The 23,102-nt window shown below is 42.2% G+C and overlaps 1 protein-coding gene across 19 annotated transcripts in view; it reads right to left on the bottom strand.

Annotated features, from left to right (window-relative positions):
* Positions 1-23,102, bottom strand: part of NRXN3 (neurexin 3) — a 1,692,180-nt gene that overhangs the window by 1,226,377 nt on the left and 442,701 nt on the right. Inside the window, exon 4 of one of the 19 annotated variants that reach the window (XM_029238316.1) lies at positions 7,196-7,208. The exons of the other annotated variants lie outside the window; for them this stretch is intronic. Within the exon in view, the coding sequence (XP_029094149.1) occupies positions 7,196-7,208 (13 nt within the window). The remainder of the gene's footprint in view (positions 1-7,195; positions 7,209-23,102) is intronic. 19 annotated transcript variants of the gene reach the window in all.

Below are 23,102 nucleotides of genomic sequence, written 5' to 3'. Positions count from 1 at the left end.
TAAAAGGATATAAGGCAAAAGTGGCAAAACATTGAGATTTGTTCAATATGGGCAATAACTAAGCCAATGTTTACAATATCCTCTACTGCAGGTTTATACTCTTTTATGTTTGAAATTTATCATTCATTTTTCAAAAGTTAAAGCCCTGCAGATGAGTCTGATAAAATACCTAATCACCAAATAAATCTTAAACAATTCTCGTTATTTTACACGTAGATGTCAACTCCTTGACCATATCTTGTGAGCAATTTTTCATACCTTTTCAAAATCTCCCACGTACCCCAAAATGTGTTAAATAAAGACCAAATTGAATTGAAATGAAGTTGAATTGATCGCAGTGACGCTCAAGTTACCAGTTCCCCTCCTGCCTTCCCCACTCCTTCTGGAGACCCACTGCTCAGTACCTCAGCATCCCAGAGTTCAGCCTGGCTTCACGGGGGGAAAGAGGAGAAATGCTGATGGAAGTGAGGGAAGAGAAGACACCTGTGTTTGCTGCCGTGTGAAACCTCCACAGCAAATGCTGAGAGCGGGAGAAGGCTGGCTGAGGTCTGGGGGGTGTGACAAGCTTCTGCACAAGCCTCCCAATAGCAGAATAAAATCATCCCAGTTCTTTAAGAAAATCCCCACTGGGAAACCTGAATCTGTGCCCATCCCTCTGGCCTTCCCTGGCAGCAGGCAGCCCAGCCGTCCTTTGTTAGCACTGAGGGCTCTAGCCTGCAAGTCTAGACAGAGTGGCTGGTTAAAAGGCCCTGGAGTCAATGCCTGGACAAGATCAATAAGGCTTTTTATGACACAATGAAAACTTTCTATTTTGTTAAATGCGGCTAATCTACCATTTCTGCAGTACCCTTAAAGCTTTCAGTGCTGAGCACTCAAGCCATGGTGATTAAAACCCTGTTCAGAGACACAACTGGGGAACTTGGCCAATGCAGAGGTACAAATCCTAGAGACGTGGGCTGTGTCTTCTTTGATGGCGAGGTATGCATTTCCTTTACCTCCCACAGAAATAAGCGTGCCAGTGAGATGGGGCTGATTCTGCCCAAAATTAAAACCGCCCCATTCCAGGGCTCTCATAAGGGACTGATGATGCCCACAGTCCTACGTAATTAAAGAAAGGGGTCTGAACCTGGGGGTGGATGAGGATGGGGTATGCTAAAAGGGGTAGAGAGGGAAAGTTCTCTAAAATGGAGGCAGACTTACAAATCAGTGACTTAATTTAAGAAGCCTTAAATAAAGGAGAAAATCTTCAGTGATTGCAAATTCAATTATAGAACTAAATAGAACTAGAATAAAGTGTTTATTTCATTTTCATCATTTCTTCACCTCAGACTATTAGCAGAGTTTTTTAACAGAAGATTTTTTGTGCCATAGTATAAAAAGGACAGGAAATTAACATTTATTGAACGTGTATTATGCTCTGGGCTTCAATCTAGAGAGGGTCTGAATACACAAACACTATACACGTAGTATTTGACAAGAATTAACCAAGACCTGTCTTGGTGATTTGAGCTACAAGAATTCAAAATACTAACCACCAGAACCAATGTATTATTAATAGAAATAACATATATGTGTTCATATGTTATCTGAAAGGAGAGCTTTTTTATTAGGATACTTGGTATGTGTCTTATTTAACTCTCACAAAAGCCCTGTCATATAAATATAAATAACTATAAGTTATTATAAAAAAATTTTATAAATAAAGTTTTACTAGACCCATTTCACAGATGATAAAACTGACATTCACAAGGGGTGAAATACATGTACAACACCATGGCCAGTAAGAAGCAGATTCAAAATACACAGCAAGGTCAACCTCTAAACACTATATGCTTTCCATTAGAACATGCTGCCTCCTACTGAGGGTTGGGTATCTTTTCCAAAGACCTCTGTCAACAGTATTCCTGTGGGAGAGGAACTATTAATTTAAACACGCACATGCACATGCACGCGTGCGCGCGTGCACACACATACACTTGCATAGCATGTCATATTTTCCAAACTGCTTTCACATACATTATCTAATTTTGTAAAGCATCCTTCTGCAGCTTTTATAGGAACCTCTATCTGCTCAGCAAGGGTAGATTTTCAGCAAACATTTAGATATATTAACCACATACACTGGATATGAATATAGACCATTAGAACGATGGAGAAAATTGTAAGAATTCTCTACATTTGCAACACTGCAAATATATAACTGCTTAAAAAAATCCTTAATTATGAGAGCATAAAAAGGAAATCCCCTTCTGATGCACTGAATCTAAAATGGCAACCCACCTTCTAAGTCAGATGATTCACAAACCATCACCCCAGCAAGCTCACTGAAGCTCCAAGGCCATACAGCTGGACCCTGAGTTATAACACCAATGGGTACAGTCAGAAGTATGCTCAAGGCTTGCAGAGGGGGAAAAATTATTTGACTTGTTATTAGAAAGAGCACACAAAACTGAGATTATAAGACTCTCTGAAATAGTTATTCGAATAGGTTTAGCTTTCTTGGGTAGCCATTTACGATGAATATTTATAGTTCCTATGATGTCGATAAAACTAAAATCCTAACCCTCTCCAGAAATTAGGTAGCAGGTAAGATTTCTCAATATTTTTATCCACGGGTTAAGATAAAATAAGGAGTGATTTGGATATCCAGCTATGATATAAGGATGTTGCATAGGCGATCCAAGACTTAGAGAGGTTATGATATTCTGTACATTATCACCAGGTGGTCAAGGTTTCTGACCACACTTTGTAGGTGAATGAATCAGAACAAAGAAAAGCATGGAGACTTAGAACACACAAAAACACCCTCCAAGACTTAAGAAAATAAGCAGAACCGCTGGCTCATTCCTGCCAGCTATGGTGACATCCCCAAACAGATACCAGCAAAGACGCATCTGGATACGGTGGCAGCTTAAGTCTGAGAGGAAGCTGACTGAATCTCACTGTCTGATTTAAAGGCCCAGAAATGTGGTTTTATCTCTCTCCAGGAGTGATCCTATAATGAGAGAGTGACTGCACCAACTAAAATCAACATGTGACTGAGGTAGGCAGCAGAATGTCATTATCATGATTTACCATGAAAAATTACCATCAAAAAATCCTATAGTCCACAGATTTGGAATTAACCATTGGTTCCCAAACAATGGTCTCAGTTAAAGTTTTTACCAATCCATGGTACAATCAGGAAGATAAGAACAATGCTGTACAGTCTTTAATAAAAGCTAAACGTATGCAATACTCACTCATGCAACACACATCTGGGTAGGACCTACTCTATACAACACCGTGGTAGGCACTGGGAAGATAGCACTTTCATTCTATTCCTTTCTCATCTTGGAATTTCCTCTTTTATAAAGTAATGATGATGACAGATGAAATCTGGTAATGTCATCAGTTGGCAAAATAAATAGTCAATCCTATTTTGCTCCTTCCCTTTTCTGTAAAAATGTTACTTGTCAAGAAAATTCAAAAGTTTGAAGAACCACTGAACCAGAGAATGTTTTCTAGGTGTGCTGTCAGTCAGATGTTGACCAAAATGTGGCATTCTCCTGAAAAGGGGTTTACCAGGTGTTTCAGATAGGGTATCCAACCATCCCAATTTGCCTGGGACTGAAAGAGTCCCAGGACATGGGACTTACAGTACTAAAAGGGAAACAATCCCTGGGAAACCAGGATGGTTGTTAACTCTACATGGGTCACATGTCAGGAAGTAAAAAAATTAAGCAGATCAAATAAAAACTCTCAACCGCCCAGAATTCAAGGAAAAAAGAGGCTTGAATTAGTTGGATGCTTTTGTTAGCGACGAATGCCTAGCCATTTCCAACCTGACATTCTGGTTTTTGAAGAACAAATGATCACATTAACACTATAAGTAATGTATTCATTGCTGTGGTATATTATATTCTAGAACTTTAAACTAAAGTCATCCTAAGAATAACCTGGACTTCCTTTGAGGATTCAAAACGTTCTTTGCGATTTCACGGACCTCAGAGCCATCTAACTCATCATTGATTACCATTGTACATCACCACAAATAAATAGCTTTAACCTCCTACTGTTTGAATTAGGGATCATTAGTGTCTTCTGTATTAGAACTAATAAGGTTGTATGGAATGATTTATGCAAACAGTAGCATTCCCTTGGGGATACTAGGATAATTTCAGGAACAGGCAGAACTTTACAAAAGCTTCAGAATCCCAGCCTCTGGTGCCCTCGGGTTTGCCCGAGTGCTGTGCATTCTTCCTTCCCCTCCCGGCTACCCCACTACCCACACCTCAACCAGCTAAGACCAGTCACCTTCTGGGGCCTCTGGAACACCCCTCAATGACACTGGGCCACTTTACAAAAGAGCAATAGTGCCCCGCTGCCCTCAAATGAAATAGAAAAGTAAGAAGACATCATCAAAGAAAGGAGAAGGAAAGAAGCCAGTACTTACTGTTCCTCTACTATGTGCCTAGCACAGTGAGAGTCACTTTGCAAATATTGTTTTTTCAATCCTATGATGACCTTAGAAGAGTAGGCGTTATCACTGTTTTACATTCCAGAAAATGTCCACAGTCCCTGAGATGCACGTGACAGTGATGATGCCAACTACCATATTTGAAGCTTACTGTGTGTCAGGGGCTTTAGCTCTGGCTTACTGTTATGCAGATGACATTTAATATAATCTTCACCATAATCTATTCAGGTATTATTATCTGCAGTTTTCAAAGGGGGGAGCTGAGATTCATAGGCTCAAGGCTATCCAATTAGAATAACAATAATTGTCAAGGAAGGAATTTAGAATGAGGCTAGACTTGGGTCTAACTTCAATCTCATTGTTCTCTCTATTGCAACAAGAGTTAGGTTTTGTACAGTATGGAGGTTTCTCAAAAAACTAAAAATTGGACTACCATATGACCCAGCAATTCCACTCCTGGGTACATATCCAAAAAAACCAAAAACACTAATTCAAAAAGCTACATGCACCACAATGTTCAAAGCAGCATTATTTACAGTTGCCAAGATATGGAAGCAACCTAAGTGTCCATCAACAGATGAATGGCTAAAGATGCTATATATACATATAAGAACTGCTCAGCCATAAAAAAAGAATGAAATTTTGCCACCTGCAACAACATGGATGGACTTGGAGGGCATTATGCTAAGTAAAATAAGTCAAACAGAGAAAGACAAATACTGTATTGACATCACTTATATGTAGAACCTAAAAAATACAACAAACTAGTGAACACAGCAAAAAAGAAACAGACTCACAGATATAGAGAACAAACTAGTGGTTACCAGTGGGGAGAGGGAACTGGAGAGGGGCAATATAATGGTAGGGGACTAAGAGGTACAAACTACTATATATAAAATAAGCTACAAGGATAGGGACCTCCCTGGTGGTCCAGTGGCAAAGAATCCGCCTTACAATATAGGGTATGCAGGTTCAATCCCTGGTCAGGGAACTAAGATCCCACGTGCCGTGGGGCAACTAAGCCCGCGCGCCACAACTACTGAGCTCGCATGCCTCAATGAGAGAGCCCATGTGCCACAAACTACAGAGCCCATGTGCTTTGAAGTCTGCACGCCACAACTAGAGAAGAGAAAACTCCGCACATCACAACTAGAGAGAAGCCCACGCACCGCAAAGAAAGATCCCACATGCCTCAACAAAGATCCCGCATGCCACAACTAAGGCCCAACGCAGCCAAAAATAAAATAAATAAATAAAATAAGCTACAAGGATATACTGTACAGCACAGGGAAATAGTCAATATTTTATAATAACTATAAATGGAGTATAACCTTTAAAAATTGTGAATCACTAATATTGTACACCTATAACTTACGTAATATTATACATCGACTATACTTCAATTAAAAAAAGAGTCAGGCTTTGTATAAAAGCCACTCTCCTGAGATCAGGAGTGAAGTGACCCACTGTGTGATCTTTAGTGTCTCTGTGGTTGCCAGTCTGGACAGTGACCCTCTTTGATGACTCTCTCAAGCTGGCTATGCTCTAATCATTTTCCTTTTGGTTTCTATAGCAAGACAGCAGACCTACCAGTATAACCTGATCATATACCCTTCATGTCCGGCATTATCTACCCAAACCCCTCATTATATCCAATCATTACTGAGAGTCATGAACAGAGTTGACTGACTATGTGTTACCTGACGCCTTTAGGTCACCCACTCACTTGATCATTTAATCATCCATTTGGATACCACATTTTGAGAGCACTAGTAATGTGGTAGGTTAAGAGTGAAAACAGAAGAGTCCTTGCAAATTTTAGCATGTCACGTTTCTAGGGTAGGCTAAGTTACAGAGTATCCTTAAACCAGGTCATTCTGAAGTGTGAACAGGCTTTGAAAACACACAGAGAATTATGCAACCTGATGGTATTATTATTCATATAATTTATTCCCTTTTTTCCCCATTCCAGAAGATGTCCACCATTTCTTTAAATGCTCTGTAGTATTACACCATGAATTTCCTGACGGACAGGCTATATAGAACCCTGACTTTGGGTTAACCTCAAGGCACTGAGGGAAAAAGGAATTAACTGGTTTTCACATCCATGTCTGAGGAAGGTATTATGCTTCTCACTGCTTCTTGGCAGGTAGAATTGGTAAGGTGAAATCTAGCCATTAGCGATGGAAGGTACTTTGAAATCACGTTTTTCTACTTCTTTTTACAAGCCTAGCACAATTCAGTGTTTGTCCAAAAGAATTATCAGTAGAGGCAAGACCAAAACCCAGGCTTTCTGATTTTTATATAAGTGAGTTAGTTGTGAAATAACTATGGGGTGGACACATGAACCCGATAACAGAAGGGACAACCCTAGAAGTTTGACTTCCAGGATGCTGGATGCCTAATTCTCACTTGAGTCCTTTCTCCAAGGCCTCCTGCATGTGTGTCTCATCCAGATGCACATTTACATCAATGTCCCAGAGTCACAAGAGCTGGCACTGGGCAATGCCTATCCCTGGAGAAGGGCTCTGGGTAAGCAGTGTGCTGCTCAGAGGTCTCATGGCTAAGCCAGTCCCTCCATGTGGGTTACCTCTTCTCCTCTCTGAGCTTCCTTTTCTCTTCCCCCTGCAGCAGTGGAGACTCTAGGACTTCAGGGAGGGAATGCTGCTTAATGACTCCAATGCAATCTCCTGAAAGCCTTATCAACGGTGTACAGCCCCTCTTCTGACAGCTGACCTTTCCCCTCGTTCTCAGGTCCAGGGAAAAACAAAAGCACCAAAACAATTAAAAGCAGTAAAAAGAGGAGGAAGGAGGGGAAAAGAAACTCTAGCTTAATGCAGAGGAGCAACATAGAATTTTCTTAAAAAGAAAAGGAAAAAAAAAGGAGGGGAAGCAAAAGAAAAACCAAGACAGTAAAGAGGGACAAGCACAAGAAGATTAGGTCCTCCTAGGCCTCTTTATTTCTCTTCCTGATGGCTGCAGAAGTCATTGAAAAGGCTGTTAATAAATCTGAGAAACCATGCTGGTGAGGGAAAATAAAGAGGACCAGAAAAGAAGAAGTGATGGCATGCAATAGCTGGTGATATATCAAATGTCCCTCCACTCTCCTTGAGCCCTGACAAGCATTACAAGTGGTCCAGGTGCTCTGTGAAAGAGAAGCCCCTTGTCTCAGTAACACAGGTGAGCCCACCACCTGGCAACAGCCTCAGACCGACCCTTCAAGGGCCTCTGAAGTCCCCACAAACACACTCTTTGTATCATTCCTGCCTGGAAAACAGCATCCCTTTCCCATCTCATCTGAAATACATGGATAACTTTTATCTGACACTGACTTTGAAACACCTTTGGGGAGATGAATATATTCATCCATCCACAGAGAGATCAGAGCATTCTCAGTATTTTGCCACTGAATTGTAAACAAACACACGTGTCTACAGACAAAACAGAATTCTTTTCTTATGTTTTGACATTGATTTTGAAGGGGAAAAATAATGATACACCTGTTTACCTCTATAGACATTTTAGGAAGGCCCATGATGACTGTTTTCTGCAGACTTGTGAAAGATGCATTTCATTTCTCTGTCCATACTGAACAGACATGAACTACGCAGACAGGGTGACCCCCCTGGTTAGAGAAGTGAAGGAAACCTACACACTATGGTTAGAATTCCCCATCTAACAAGCTATACCAAGGGAAGTGAATCTGAGAAAAGTTGAGTGTTTCTGGAGGTCAAGTTCCTTTTCCTGGGGGGGGGGCGGTCTAAGTGGTTCCCCAGGTGCAGTAACTCCAAGTGATTTGTTCCCTTATACTTAGCTTTTCACTGTTTAATAATAATGGCAGCAACTGGTTCTGGAGGTCTGGCCATGCGCTGAGCGCCACGCTCACCTCCTTCTCTGGTCTATCACAACCCTGAGGGGCAAGCGCTCTCACAGTCTTTGTTCTATAGACATGAGGGTTGAGGCTTTGTAATCTGTCTTTGGTGGCTCAGTTGGTAAGAGGAAGCATTAGGGCTCAAAACCAGGTTCTGCTGACCCAAAAGCCTCCACTCTTTACCCCCGCCCTGTACTGCCTCACCGGGTAACCTCAAGCCTCATGCACACATGGAGTGAGATCAATCGCTTGATGCCTCATCTGAAGCCTCAAAGCCTACTTCAGCCTCCCAGGGATTCAGGCTTGAGGAAGTTCTAAAGCTATGGCCAAGAATCATGCCAAGAATCATTCCTGCTTCACTTCCTGTGGGGGAATAAACTGTATCCTGCAGCTCTGGAGGTAAGAAAGTCTCCCTTCATCTCCTGCATGTAGGGTCTTCTTTGTCTGAGTCCTTCCCAGATGCAGGCAATCCAGGCTAAGTGGAAAAGGTGCTTGCCTCCCTGGAAAGAGCAAGGAGGTTGCCAGTGACTTTCCTTTGGCATGGGATATTGGCATCCCTGGTGTCCTATCAATCAAAGGCTAAACTGTAAAACAAATAAATCAAACAAAAAACAAGAACACAACCCTAACCTTCCTTGACAAAGTGTAATGCATCTTACTTATTAGATTTAATATCCTTTGGGGGCACCAAAGATTATAATATTATGTTAGGAACATAACAGTTACCCCTCCATGTGAGAAAAATTTGCATTTTACAAAGGTGCATTGCTCAATCCAATGGAATCAAGCCCCAGTTGGGATATTTCAGGCTTCGGAAGGACTATTTTGTTTTTGGTTGGGGTAATTCCATGGAGTCCCTCAAATCCCATCTCCTAGCAACTGTCACTGCTGACTGTGCATAATGCTTGCCCTGCCTCCATGTGAGGTGGAGAAAGCATTTTGACTATTAGCTACATATGTAAAGCAAACAAATCTGCAGGTGTCAGCTCTCAGCTACAGCCCAGAGAAAATCTACATGGGCCGAAAGCCAAGGAGAGGGCACAATATAATCAAGGATTCATTATATGCCCACTGGGTGTCCAGCCCTATAACCATGAACCTCCTTTCCAATCATGTTCTTGTTATTCCCCTAGTTGCACGGTGAGGGGCATGTGTGCTAGTGTAGAAAATGGAATCTACTATAGCCAGTCCTTTATGCTCTCTGCATAAAGAGAGGGGGACTAAAATATGTCAGCAAACAATCAACTAACCATTTGAGAGTATTCACATGATGGTGGACAAAAAGAATTTTCCACACTTTAGAGATAGCCAAAGGCCTTTCTTAAGTAAACAGACACCCATTTTAAAACAACTCTTCCTCTCTACCGGAAAGAGAGAAGGGTCAATAATCAAGGCTACTGAAGAATTTGAGAGATCAGAACCACAAATTCTCATGAAATCTGAGTTCTGTAGCCCAGTAATAAGGAAAACATAGGGTTAACATACAGAATATTTTTTTAAAAAAAAAAAAGGCAGCGCTGAAACACTGCTCAAGCTTTGGAGTCAGACAGAATCCCACCTTTCCTTAGAAGTCATCTGATTTTTCAGCAAATTACTTAACTTCCTTAAGCCTCAGCAAATCATCAGCAAATCAGAAAAAAGTAATAACTTGTAAGTCACAGGCTTGTTGTTGAGACTAAATGACATAATATATGGAAAGCCTTTAGCACTGTGCTGGGGTCATTAGTAAGTAATTAATAAACGGTAATGCTCACTATTAGCAGCCTACGAAAAATCACGCTTTAAATATTAAAACAAGTCATATCAGTTACTTCAAAGGATCTTAGTACAAAAGAACAACAATTTCTAAGACAAAGCTTCTGCCTTGCAAAGTTTAAAAGATGAAAATATGTAAAGGTCAAGAAATACACAATCCAGAACATTTCTCCTACAAATCTTGTGAGCTCGTGGCCTTGCGGGAAGAAGAGGACTTGCTAATAACCCCGAGCGCCTTCCTTACTCTGTACCCAAATCATCCTGCACTCACGGGAGAGGAGGGGCGGGGGGAGGGCGTCTTGTACCACATTAAGAAGCTGTGCTGTTTATAAGCTCCAAGAGAGTGGGGAAGTCAGCAGAAGGCTGTTCAGTTCTCTTAGGATTTTTTTTCCAAAGCTCAAGATTACTTTGTGAGGCCAAAAGGAAGAGAGAAAAATCCTCTGAGGGAATTCCCAGGCCCCAGATTCCCAGGCATGTCCTCTGGCCACAGTGAAAGGCTTCTGCAGGACCACAAGGTATATCAGCTGAATTTTACATGATAAAGTAACCATCACAGAACAAAAGGCCTACAGAAAGTGAATGAGATATACCAAAGTATCCTTTCAATACTTGTGCCATCACCATTTTGAAACATGTCTGTTCATTGTCCTAAGTCACGCAAGGGTTTTGTCTTGGGTAAGAACTGAGTGCAGTGAATGCTATCTCAAAGGTTGTTCAACCTGGGATCTCTTGGCGGGTGGGGATTTCCAAGTAATCACTAATTCAGAAGGACCATAGGGCATTGACCCAGCTCCATCCCATTTCACCTTTTAACTTTAAATTACAAAATGAAGTATTTTATTGCCAACCAGAAAGGTCTCATCTCAGAGAACCAATGTTTTAGAACTAATAGGCTGTAAGTATAAACTCTGTGTTTAAATCTGTAAGAGTCTACCACCTGTATAGTGCCAACCCCACCGTCACAAGTGTCCAAATGTCCAAATTCATTTCAGAGATCAGTCCACCTCACTCAAAAGTGCCAGCTTCCTAAATGCTATCCCAAATAACAGACGTAAGCAAATGCATCAACCAAAACAGACGGCATTGGGGTAAAAGCTAATGATTCCAATGAGGACAACAGTACTTACACACAATGTAACAGAATAAAATCTCACTAATTCATCCTAATTGGAAGAAAGATCAGTATGACTGAATTTTAAAAATTAACAAATGCTTTTTGAAAGAAATGCTCATTTATTATCTCCAAGGATATAAGGGAAGAAAGAGCTCTGCGATATGTATGTGAGAATCTTGCAAGAGACTTAAAAATGGATACTCTTTTGAAATTAGTGCACTTGTTACTTGAATACAAATAACTGTTCTGAAGTAGCTGGGATTGGTACTAATTTACCGACCCGACCCCACAGAACAGAATAGCCATTTTCTCATTTTGTTTCATAAATCCTCCCCAACCCACAATGTTCAAAGGTAAATTTTAGCTTAACATAACTAAATTAGGAAAATACATAATTAGTGAAGTCAACACTTAAGGGATTTTATTAAGGAGAAGAAAATGCTAACTCTTATTCCTTCCTGCTTCTCATCTGAAAAACAGAAAGAAATTTTTCTAGGTGCTTCACATAACTGGGGGACAATGCAAGAGCAAACAGGGCTCCAAAACATATCTCCTCTACATGTTGTTAGTTCTCTGCCTTTCTAGTTCAGGAACTAGACTGAACATGATTCAGATTCAATCTCCATCCAAGCCCATGTTCTTCCTTACTCTGACAGCTTATAACTCAAAGGAATTAAACATTCCTTTAAAATACTGGCAGGTCCTTCTGAAGTTGAGAGAAAGATTAGACCTTCCAGAATCACAATCCTTCCCAAACTGATGGAGACTCTTAGGAAAAGAGTTGAGGAACGTTCTTATCCTGATTCTCATGGTTAACCGATGTGAACTTGGGAGGTTATTTAAACTCTCTAAGCCTCCGTTTCCACACCTATAAAATGGGTGTAATAACATCATAACAGCAAGTCTCACCTAGGGTTGTGGTGAGATACAAATGAACACACGTAAAGCATTTAGAGCAGAGCCTGGCATACAGTAGCCACTTGACAAATCATCATCTCACTTGGCTTTCAGTGTGATCTCCAACCATAAACTAAGACAGTCCTCTCCTCTTCCTCCATATTCTGATTCCCAGACACCAGAAAACACCACCACCATCCACCCTGGGAAAGGGTGGGCCTGATTTTTCAGTGATTCCCCCTTCTGCCATATCTGCTATTCTGAGATGCAGGGGCATCCACCAGAACCCACCTGTACCTCTCATAAAGAAGTGTTCATTTTCTAGCTGCTCTACATTGACGTGCTTATTGTGAACAGAGACATGAGAGGGAGGGGGAATAAATCAGAAGCAGTTCAAGCAGGTTATTTTTCTAGCCATCTAACACATTATCTGCATGCAGCTAAGAACTGTGCTATCCAAATATTACGTAAAGGGCCAGGGTAAACATTCTATCTGCATTTGTCTGAAATGATAAAAAGTGTCTCAAAGTTGGAATTGTTTCAAATGCACTTGGTGTTTTACTCCTTTCTTCAGGCCCTACCACCAGTATGCCAACTTGCTAACTGATTCCCAAGAGAATAAAAATAAGAAATCCCATGCCTGTAAGATATCTCCTAGCCCTATTTCACCTACAAGGCAAGTGTTAGTCAGCGTGGGCTGCTATAACAAAATACCATAGACTGGGTGGCATCAAACAACAGACACTTGTTTCTCTCAGTTCTAAAGGCTGGGAAGTCCAAGATCAAGGCCAGGTTTGCAGATGGCCATCTTCTTGCTGTATCCTCACATGATGGAGAAAGCAAGTGTGCTCTCTTCCTCTTCTTTTAAGGTACTCATCCCACCACAGGGGCTCTGCCCTCATGACCCTGTATAAACCTGATCCCTCCCAAAGGTCTCATCTCCGAATACCATCATTTTTTAAAACATTTATTTATTTTTGGCTGCATCTGGTCTTAGTTGCGGCATGCGGGATCTTCACTGCGGCATGCGGGATCCCCTGCTGTGGCTCGTGGGCTTCTCTCTAGCTGTGGCCCGCGTGCTCAGTAGTTGCAATGCACGGGCTTAGTTGCCCTGCGGTATGTGGGATCTTAGTTCCCCGACCAGGGATTGAACCCATGTCCCCTGCGTTGAAAGGTGGATTCTTAACCACTGGACCACCAGGCAAGTCCCTCCAAACACCATCATATTGGGCATTAGGGCTTCAACATATGAATTTGAGGGATTGGGGGAAGAAGGACAAACGTTCAGTCCATAGCAGCGAGAATAAATGGAAAATTCAAAATATAATTTTAGAAGCAGGGTCATCCATATGAAAAGGTGTGACGAGAGGGCAGGGGTCCTCGACCTTTCCCCAATGCTCAATGGCTTTTGATCTCACAAACATCCTGTGACTCTCAACTGAGGTAGAGGAGGAGCTCTGCAGAAAATGCAGGCAGCAGGTGAAGACTTCTGGCTTCTGGATAATGGCCCTCCCTCCCTGATGGAATTCCTCAAGGAGATAATCTTGGTTGCAACAGTAATGGGTTTAAAGGTCCATTATATAAGGTTCCAAAATTGACTGGTAGAACACAGCCACTGCATTAGGGTATCACAAATGAAAGTCACAAGGATAATCAGAGGGCAGAGAGAGAGAAGCAAAATTCCTGAAGTTCTAATAATGCTATATTCCCCGTTTAACCCGTCCAGAAGTCCCCTTCTATTTGAAGAAAGAAATTGTTTTTTCTTCTTTGGCACCAAAGCACTAAAAAAATGTTACTACTGATGCCTGCAACTAACAGGGGAACCTTGAATAAAAGCAGCTAATTTCCCTGATCCTCGGTTTTCTTATTCATATAAAGAAGAGAGCGTTACTTCTTGGATTGAGGATAAAAAGAGACGACGAAACAGTATAGAGCACACGGAGGAAGCTCACGAAGGAGAGCTCTTCTGGGAGAACATTCTCTCCCAGCTATTCTCTAGGCCCTGATGTTAAGAGTGTGCACTTCCAGAGTCAGCATTCACAGAGCACACGATCTTCCAGAGGGATGGGAATTGCGGTGCCTTGAACTCCAAAGCTGGGGTGTGCTGACACTGTCCTTCAGCTGACTTCCCAGCATGTACAGGCCTGAGTTCTGCACTCACATTCTTGGTAATAATGGTGTGGGTGTGCTGGGTGAATGTCTAGCTTCAGGTTTCTTGTCTTCTGATTTATGTGTTCATAAAGTCCTTCACCTGATCTAGGTACTAGTTTAGCCAGACACATATTAACACTGTCACAAGGGCCATATAACTTTTGGGGTGCTGAATGTAAAACAGTGGGCTGAGAAGAAGGGCAGTAGGAGAGAAATATCTAGATAGATAGATAGATAGATGAATGTAATGTATATACATTTATAATTTGTAAGTATATCTAAGTAGAACTGAGAGGACAGAAATCTTCCAGTCTTATATCTCATATTACATAGACTGAGCAGACTAAGGCCTAGGAAGGTGAAAGGTCTGTCAGGATCACAGAGCAGACTCATAGCAAGAATCCAGATCTTCTTCCTCCCCACTGCTCTCCCCATCCCACTGGCATAGGATGGATGAACAAGGAAAGGGGAGAAGAAGGTAATGAAACAGGTCAAGAAGCATTTGTCTCCTTATAAGGAGATTCAGCCTGGGGTTTGCAGTAATGCTGCCGGCGACAGAAGAATTCTAAAAGCCCATTCTGCAGGACAGAGATACCTACTGCCAAGTCATCCCCAGACATAGAAAGCCCAGCTCCAAGCCCCAGCCCTAAAAACCAATGACACTACAATTTGATGGAGAAGCTCACACATGAGACAGAGCCCTCAGGGCATCTCTGGCAAAAGCAGCAGCCCTGGAGCACTGCGGGATGGTGATATGGCAAAAGCAGCAGCCACAAAAATAAGCTCAAAATGGATTAAAGACCTAAATGTAAGGCCAGAAACTATCAAACTCTTAGAGGAAAACATAGGCAGAACACTCTATGACATCAATCACAGCAAGATTCTTTTTGACCCACCTCCTAGAGAAATGGAAATAAAAACAAAAATAAACAAATGGGACCTAATGAAACTTCAAAGCTTTTGCACAGCAAAGGAAACCATAAACAAGACCAAAAGACAACCCTCAGAATGGGAGAAAATATTTGCAAATGAAGCAACTGACAAAGGATTAATCTCCAAAATTTACAAGCAGCTCGTGCAGCTCAATAACAAAAAAACAAACAACCCAATCCAAAAACGGGCAGAAGACCTAAATAGAGATTTCTCCAAAGAAGATATACAGACTGGCAATAAACACATGAAAGAATGCTCAACACCATTAATCATTAGAGAAATGCAAATCAAAACTACAATGCGACATCATCTCACACTGGTCAGAATGGCCATCATCAAAAAATCTACAAACAATAAATGCTGAAGAGGGTGTGGAGAAAAGGGAACCCTCTTGCACTGCTGGTGGGAATGTGAATTCATACAGCCACTATGGAGAACAGTATGGAGGTTCCTTAAAAAACTACAAACAGAACTACCATATGACCCAGCAATCCCATTACTGGGCATATACCCTGAGAAAACCATAATTCAAAAAGAGTCATGTACCAAAATGTTCATTGCAGCTCTATTTACAATAGCCAGGAGATGGAAACAACCTAAGTGTCCATCATTGGATGAATGGATAAAGAAGATATGGCACATATATACAATGGAATGTTACTCAGCCATAAAAAGAAACAAAATTGAGTTATTTGTAGTGAGGTGGATGGACCTAGAGTCTGTCATACAGAGTGAAGTAAGTCAGAAAGAGAAATACAAATATTGTATGCTAACACATATATATGGAATCTAAGGGAAAAAAATGTCATGAAGAACCTAGGGGTAAGACAGAAATAAAGACACAGACCTACTAGAGAATGGACTTGAGGATATGGGGAGGGGGAAGGGTAAGCTGTGACAAAGTGAGAGAGTGGCATGGACATATATACACTAACAAACGTAAGGTAGATAGCTAGTGGGAAGCAGCCGCATAGCACAGGGAGATCAGCTTGGTGCTTTGTGACCACCTAGAGGGGTGGGATAGGGAGGGTGGGAGGGAGGGAGACGCAAGAGGGAAGAGATATGGGAACATATGTGTATGTATAACTGATTCACTTTGTTATAAAGCAGAAACTAACACACCATTGTAAAGCAATTATACTCCAATAAAGATGTAAAAAAAAAAAGCAGCAGCCCTGGAGCACTGCGGGATGGTGATGTGTAGCCTCTCCTGCTCCTATGGGCCCCTCTCCTTTGGTAGCCACTCAATGGGAACCGGCTGTCAGCAATTTCCTTCCTCCAACAGCTGGGAGATGGTTTTCTGCAGTTAGCTGCCATTTATTTCAATTATGTGTATTAATCATACCCTTCGTCCTGATGGTATTTTTCAGGAAAAAAAAAAAAAATCAGAGCTTTTGTTTTATAACCAAGCTGCTTCCTCACTCAGAACAGACTTCTGCAGTGGCAAGAGAAAGGGAAAATGATAGGTCAGAGGCCATCTGGTTCAAGTGCAGCAGTGGGTGCAGGGGAGGGGGGTCTCTAGTCCACTGAAAGCAGGGAAGACGATAGTGCAACTTGGGGACAGTGACATTCTAACACCATCTTCATAAAGAAAGCCCAGCAGGGGAATCTGTTCTGATGCATACATACCATTCATTCTTTCATTACACACTGGTTCATGTATTCAAACGTGTACTAAGCTCCCACTTCGTGTCTAGCTGCATGCTCTGCCGGGAACCCTTGGTCGTGTCTTAAGTAAGAACAAAACCAAAGGGAATTAGGAATTATTTCAGAGGCAGAGTGGCACTGCCTCACACTACTCTTGCCCATCTGTGCCTTCTTCGGCCCATCATCACCCCCCACCCCCGCTTTTTATTTAACAAATATGTATAGCAGTCCGGCTCTGAGGCAGGCAGTGAGCTATGTGCTGAACAGTCATGGTAAACCAAGTTTCCCTGGATCTTGTCCTCATCAACCTTGCAGTCAGGTGAGGGAGACAGCCCTCAAACAAAGAGGCCCACAGGCGAACATAACTGAACTGTGTCAAGCTCTGTGAAGACAAGGTCAGGCTGGTATAATAGCAAAGAGAAAATGGGAGGGGCTCATTTAGACCGAAGATTCAGGGATGTCCTCCTGAGGAAGCGGAATTAAAACTGAAGCCTGCAAATGACCACAAGTTAGCCATTGGGAGAATGGGGAAGGAGAGACTGGCAAGGGCAAGAGCCTGATGAGTCTGAAAGCTGTTGGGGTCAATGGATCAAGAGTAAGGGGAGAGCAGCATAAGATGAGGTTGCAAAGGTGGTCAAGTGCTAGATCGTGGTGGGCTTTGCAAACCTTGCCACAAAGTTTGGACTTTAATCTAAAAAGACAATAGGGGGCTTCCCTGGTGGCACAGTGGTTGAGAGTCTGCCTGCCGATGCAAGGGACACGGGTTCGTGCCCTGGCCCGGGAAGATCCCATATGCTGCGGAGCGGCTGGGCCCGTGAGCCATGGCGGCTGAGCCTGCGCATCCGGAGCCTGTGCTCCGTAACGGGACAGGCCACAACAGTGAGAGGCCCGCGTACCGCAAAAAAAAAAAATAAAAAAAAAAGAAAAACAACAATAGGAACCATGAAAGGATTTCAAGCTTATAGTGATATTATATGATTTATACTTTTAAAAAAAGCTCTCTGACATTTATGTAAATAATCAATTGGAAGGTCTAAGAGTAAAGCAAGGAGACTGTTGCTAGGTGTAGAATCGGAGAGTGACAATGGAGAAGGACACATGTGGGTGGATTTGAGTTTTAATTGGGGGATAAAATCAGCATCTGTTCATCTCTTTGAGGCCTTTATTGTCCTTCCTTAAAACAAAGGATCTAATAGTAGTTGTCTTGCCAATTCTACAGGGTTATGGTGAGGACCGAATGAGATAAAAGTGTAATGTTTTACAGGTGAGATACTCTTATTATCTCACCTGTAAAACAGGTGTGGTGTTGTGATGACCATGATAGTCTCTACTTCCAGCTGGTTCAAAACCTCAACCCGTAAGAGAAAACCAGTCTAACCTAAGCAGGGCAGTGGAAGAAGTGTCCAAACATTTGTTGCTTTATCTGTCCATGAACCTCATGGAAGTGGGTACAGGGATGTCCAAAGGGCACATCTAGGCTCTGCTCTACCTGGGCCCACACCATTCAGTGGAATAAACTGGGCACTGAAGGAGGCTTAGACATGCTTTGAGGCCCCTAGCATTCCATTAGTTGTGGAGCCCCCATCTAGACTATTATCACAATAGTGCCCTAAATTGCATCAGAAGGGCCCACAAAAGTTCTTTCAGTACCTAGTTCACTATTAAAGAGTGCCTTGGGCAAAACTGACCCATAAAATTGCCATTTAGCATGACCCTATATTCTTTAAGAATTCCCAGAAATAAAGTAATGCCTCCAGAGAGCAACAAAACTTTGAGTGTAAAATATGTTTTCTGTAGGGTGATACAGTTGTGTCTATATACAGAGCAAAACCTCACTTGAAATGTGGACTCTGCAGAGAAAAGAGTAAACCTTTAAAAGCCCAAAGACTTCAAATGTTTAATATTTTTAATGAAATATTTCTAAAATGTATTGCATGCTTTCCTTGTGTTAGAAAACAGAGTATGTTGGGCATAGTTTTCTTAATTAAAAAAAATTGTTGGTACAGTATTATTGTGGTTCTGCCACTATCTTTTCTAGACTTTGTTAGATAAATCCTCTATCTTCTCATATGTTAAACAAGGTTCTTTTTTTTTTTTTTTTTGCAGTACACAGGCCTCTCACTGTTGTGGCCTCTCCCGTTGCGGAGCACAGGCTCCCGAAGCACAGGCTCAGAGGGCATGGCTCACGGGCCCAGCCGCTCCGCGGCATGTGGGATCTTCCTGGACCGGGGCACGAACCCTTGTTCCCTGCATCGGCAGGCGGACTCTCAACCACTGCGCCACCAGGGAAGCCCTAAAACAAGGTTCTTTAACTAGATCATGGATTTGCCAAGTGTTTGTGGTGAGGAGCCAATTTTGGTTTTTGTTTGTTTCTTAAATTTTCAATCAGTCCAGGCCAATACATGGCCCTACAGCAAAGAACTAGTAGCTCATGCCACATGTGACTCACCAGGTGAGTTTGAAAATAATGCACTGTTTGACACCCTGTTCAATGAGACCAGTCCACTGACCTGGATGTGCCCCAAAATGGAGATGCTGTCAAAGTGTCTCAATGGTCCTCTCAGTTTCCTTTTTTTTTGCGGTACGTGGGCCTCTCACTGTTGTGGCCTCTCCCATTGCGGAGCACAGGCTCCGGACACGCAGGCTCAGCGGCCATGGCTCACGGGCCCAGCCACTCCACGGCATGTGGGATCTTCCCGGACCGGTGCACGAACCCATGTCCCCTGCATCGGCAGGCGGACTCTCAACCACTGCGCCACCAGGGAAGCCCTCAGTTTCCATATTTTATTCTTATGGATGAGTAATAGTCTTGGACAGCACTGATCTGTAGGAAGCACTTTGAGTAGCCCAGAGCTAGATGATGTCTAAGATCCATCCAACCCAAAGAGTCTAGTATTTTATGATCTTGATGAACATCAGTTATTTCACCGATGCTTTAATGATGCTACTAAGAAATGTTAGTTCCCTAAGAAATGTTGAGTCCTCTGTGATGTCTGAGCATGCTTTTCTGGTTTAAGAGTACATTCGATTCTCCTGCGTTCTCTTGAGGCTCTTGCTTAAGCCCTAAAAGATCTGGTCTCCTGAGCTAGTCTGTTAGGATTTCCTTCTCTGGCCTCCCTTGGGTGAACTTCTGTCCCTGCTGCTGCCCTCTCACCTCACAGCATGTTTGACTACTTCCAACATTCTCCACTAATTCTACTTGCTGTCTCTAGCCCAGCTCTTGGCTCATCTGCCTGATATAAAAACTAAGTCTTAAGTTTTCTGGCTAGTCACATGCCTTTCCTATGGAAGAAAGTTCATGGGCCATGAGACAACTCTTCCTCTGGTATAAGGCTGCACACCCTTCTCTCTTGTTAACTTTAGATTTGCAATTGTCTTGGAGGTTCCAAAATTCCAACAGTTGGAGAAAGGGCTTATTATTCTTACATTTCTTTGAATAATGAACAACAACAAAATCTGATAATGGGGCAATTTCTAAACAGTCTTCTAAATGCTAAAATCTAATTTTAAAATTTATCAAAATAAAACATTTACAAATATTTCTCAATCCTCAAAGCACTCATCTTATGAGCCAGCCAAGTTTGCTTTTTAAAAAGAAAATACAGCTACTAAAGTAGTATAAATACTGAATGTTTTCTATTTTTAGATTATACACCCTTAGGTGAATGATGGCATTAATCCACTTAAGAACTTAAAGCAATCAAGCAAATTAAAGGGGGCAGAGAGACAATATAGCAAGGGGGTTGGTTAGCAAAGAAAGCCTTTGGCCAAGGAGTTGCTTTACATGCAGTGAGGACTTGGACAGAGAGACCGTAGCAGTGGAAAAATCTCTGTCTCCTGCCAGTTCTAACATTCCATGATTGCATGACATGCCATGAAGGTTCATTTCACTCTAAGGAACCATCCACAGTATATAACTGCACAGGCACTGAAACTAAGCAGCAGCAACCAGAGACTGTCCATAATTTTAGCAGCCTGATTTCCTTAGCTTCCTCACCCACCTGGAGAGCATTTTTCCAGAGGCCTATTTGAATTTCCACAGCTAAAAATGGGTCTGCCTTCCAGAGAATAGAATCTGCAAGAAGAGTTTCAGCGTGCAGGAATTCAAAAAAAAAAGAAAGAAAGAAAAAGAAAACATCACAGACAGAAAGACAGAAGAGGAACAATACAAAACAGCAATTCTTGTTTGAGTCACAGACAAGTTGAAAAATTCTACACCTCATGAGGGTAACTTTTCCAAAGCTACAGACCTGACAAGTGGCAAAGCAAAGACGTTGGTATTGCCAAAGCTGGTGGGTTGAACCACTACACTGTACCACCGTGTCCATACAAAATTTTGCATACGTTTTTAAGGAGTTCAGAGATCCTAGGTTAAAAACCCCTGCTGTGAAATACAAGCATTGCTCTCTTTATCAGCACAAAGCCTTCTTTCCTAGGATTAAAAAGCCACTATATTTATTACATACACTGTACCTCCTCTAGATGTCCGTATACATTTTATGTTACTCAGTTCTTTCCTCATCCACCATTACCAGAAATGAAAACATAATTCAAATATCCATTCTTGTTTTATTTGTAAACCTCCCAAGACCAAATGAACTCAGGAACTTGATCCCAGATCTCTCTATACTTTAGAGTCCACTAGATAATATTCAAGACAAGACGGGACGAAGAGTAGCCCCCGCTTGCTGCAACTAGAGAAAGCCCGCGGGCAGCAACAAAGACCCAAGGCAGCCAAAAATAAATTAATTAATTAATTAATTTTTCAAAAAAGACAAGACAGGAGCTGTATGTAGATCCAACCAAGAAGGTCTAAGAAAGAAATCTTAATCAATGGCAACAGCTTAGAGGAGGGCTCCAAGCCCATCAGTGATGCCCGTTGGTTCTCAATGTACTGTGTGGTCTTTTGGCAAAAGGGAAAGCTGACACCCACCAAAATGCCCCCATTTTCAATTCAGAGAGTACACTGTGTCCCTTCTGTGTGCCAAGATTATGTGATTACACAATGATACAATGATAGGTAATAAGCAGATAGACGTGTATTGGATTTAAAAAAATAAAAACAAACATAAATCCACACTTATCAACAACCCAAGGCAGGATCTGCAAGAGGCTGTTAAAGCAAAGATCTAAAGACCTTCCTTCTAAGTCCCAAAGCCTGGGGGCCTTGTTCTGGGGCTGAGGATTACTCAGTTAGAAACAGGACCCTGATAAAGTGAGTAGGGACTGGTAACTCTCAAGTTTCCACTAAGTAAAGAGGAAAGAACCCTCTTTACAGGCCAGGAAATCTGGGTTGGAATGAAGGTTCTGACATTTACCATGCTTACCTGACCCTGGGCAAATCGTTCAACTTCTCTGAGCCCTTTTTAAAATCTGTAAAATAAGTATCAGTAACCGAGCCTTACTCATCTCACACAGTTGTCTCATCGTCCAAATGAAAAAAGAAGACATACTTGAACATTTTTGTAACTTGTAAGTCATTATGCAGGTAATTGCTATTACTATTATATATGTATGCTTTCATATATACTCATAAGTGATTCAGAGAGGGAAGAAAAGGAGGGAAAATGCAAAGAAGAAGTACAAAAAGAGAAGCTATAGAAGAGAGGAATGAGAAAGAAATGAGGAAGAGAGAAAAAAAAAAACTCTGCCATGAGAAAGGAGGAATAAAAAGAAAGGAAGGGAAGTAAAGAGAAATCTGGGCTGGTACAGTAACAAATAAATCCCCCCAGCATGACAGCCTTCTGCTGAAGCATTTCATTTTCCCACAACATAATGGTGTGTTATTGCCCATTATCTGTTCTGTCAGTGCCAGAGTCGATATTAAATGAGGGGCAGCTGCATTTAGCTGCCATTTTTCAGCTGTCTTCACGTTGCCATGGAGACCCGGTTGTTTCTTGGTGAACCTGCCAGGAAAGCGTGGGAGAGTCAGGTGGAGGGGGGCGGCAAATGCTGCCAGGGGATGGGGTGTCAGAGGGGGAAAGAGAGGAGGGCCAGGGGACTGTGACAGAAGGAAGGACAGCACAGAGCTGTTTGTGCTCCGCTTGCACCTGATAGATCAGCCACTTCGCAAACACAATCTATATTCCAGTGGCCCTACCCAGCAGACCCTCCTCCACACTGCCTCTCAACTCAGACTCTGCAGGAGCACAGTAGACTGGGGTCCTGAGATCATCACAGACCTCTTCTCCTTACTCCACCCTCTTCTCCCCCACACTCCCCGGCCTCCACACTGCTTCACCTCCACCCTGCTGCCAACCCTAGGGAATGGCTTT

This window comes from Monodon monoceros, unplaced genomic scaffold, assembly GCF_005190385.1.
Source record: "Monodon monoceros isolate NGI ecotype Baffin Bay Population unplaced genomic scaffold, NGI_Narwhal_1 Super_Scaffold_21, whole genome shotgun sequence".
In the NCBI taxonomy this organism is placed as follows: domain Eukaryota; kingdom Metazoa; phylum Chordata; class Mammalia; order Artiodactyla; family Monodontidae; genus Monodon; species Monodon monoceros.
The sequence above is the reverse complement of the archived record's forward strand: the minus strand, read 5'-3'. Positions and strand labels throughout refer to the sequence as shown.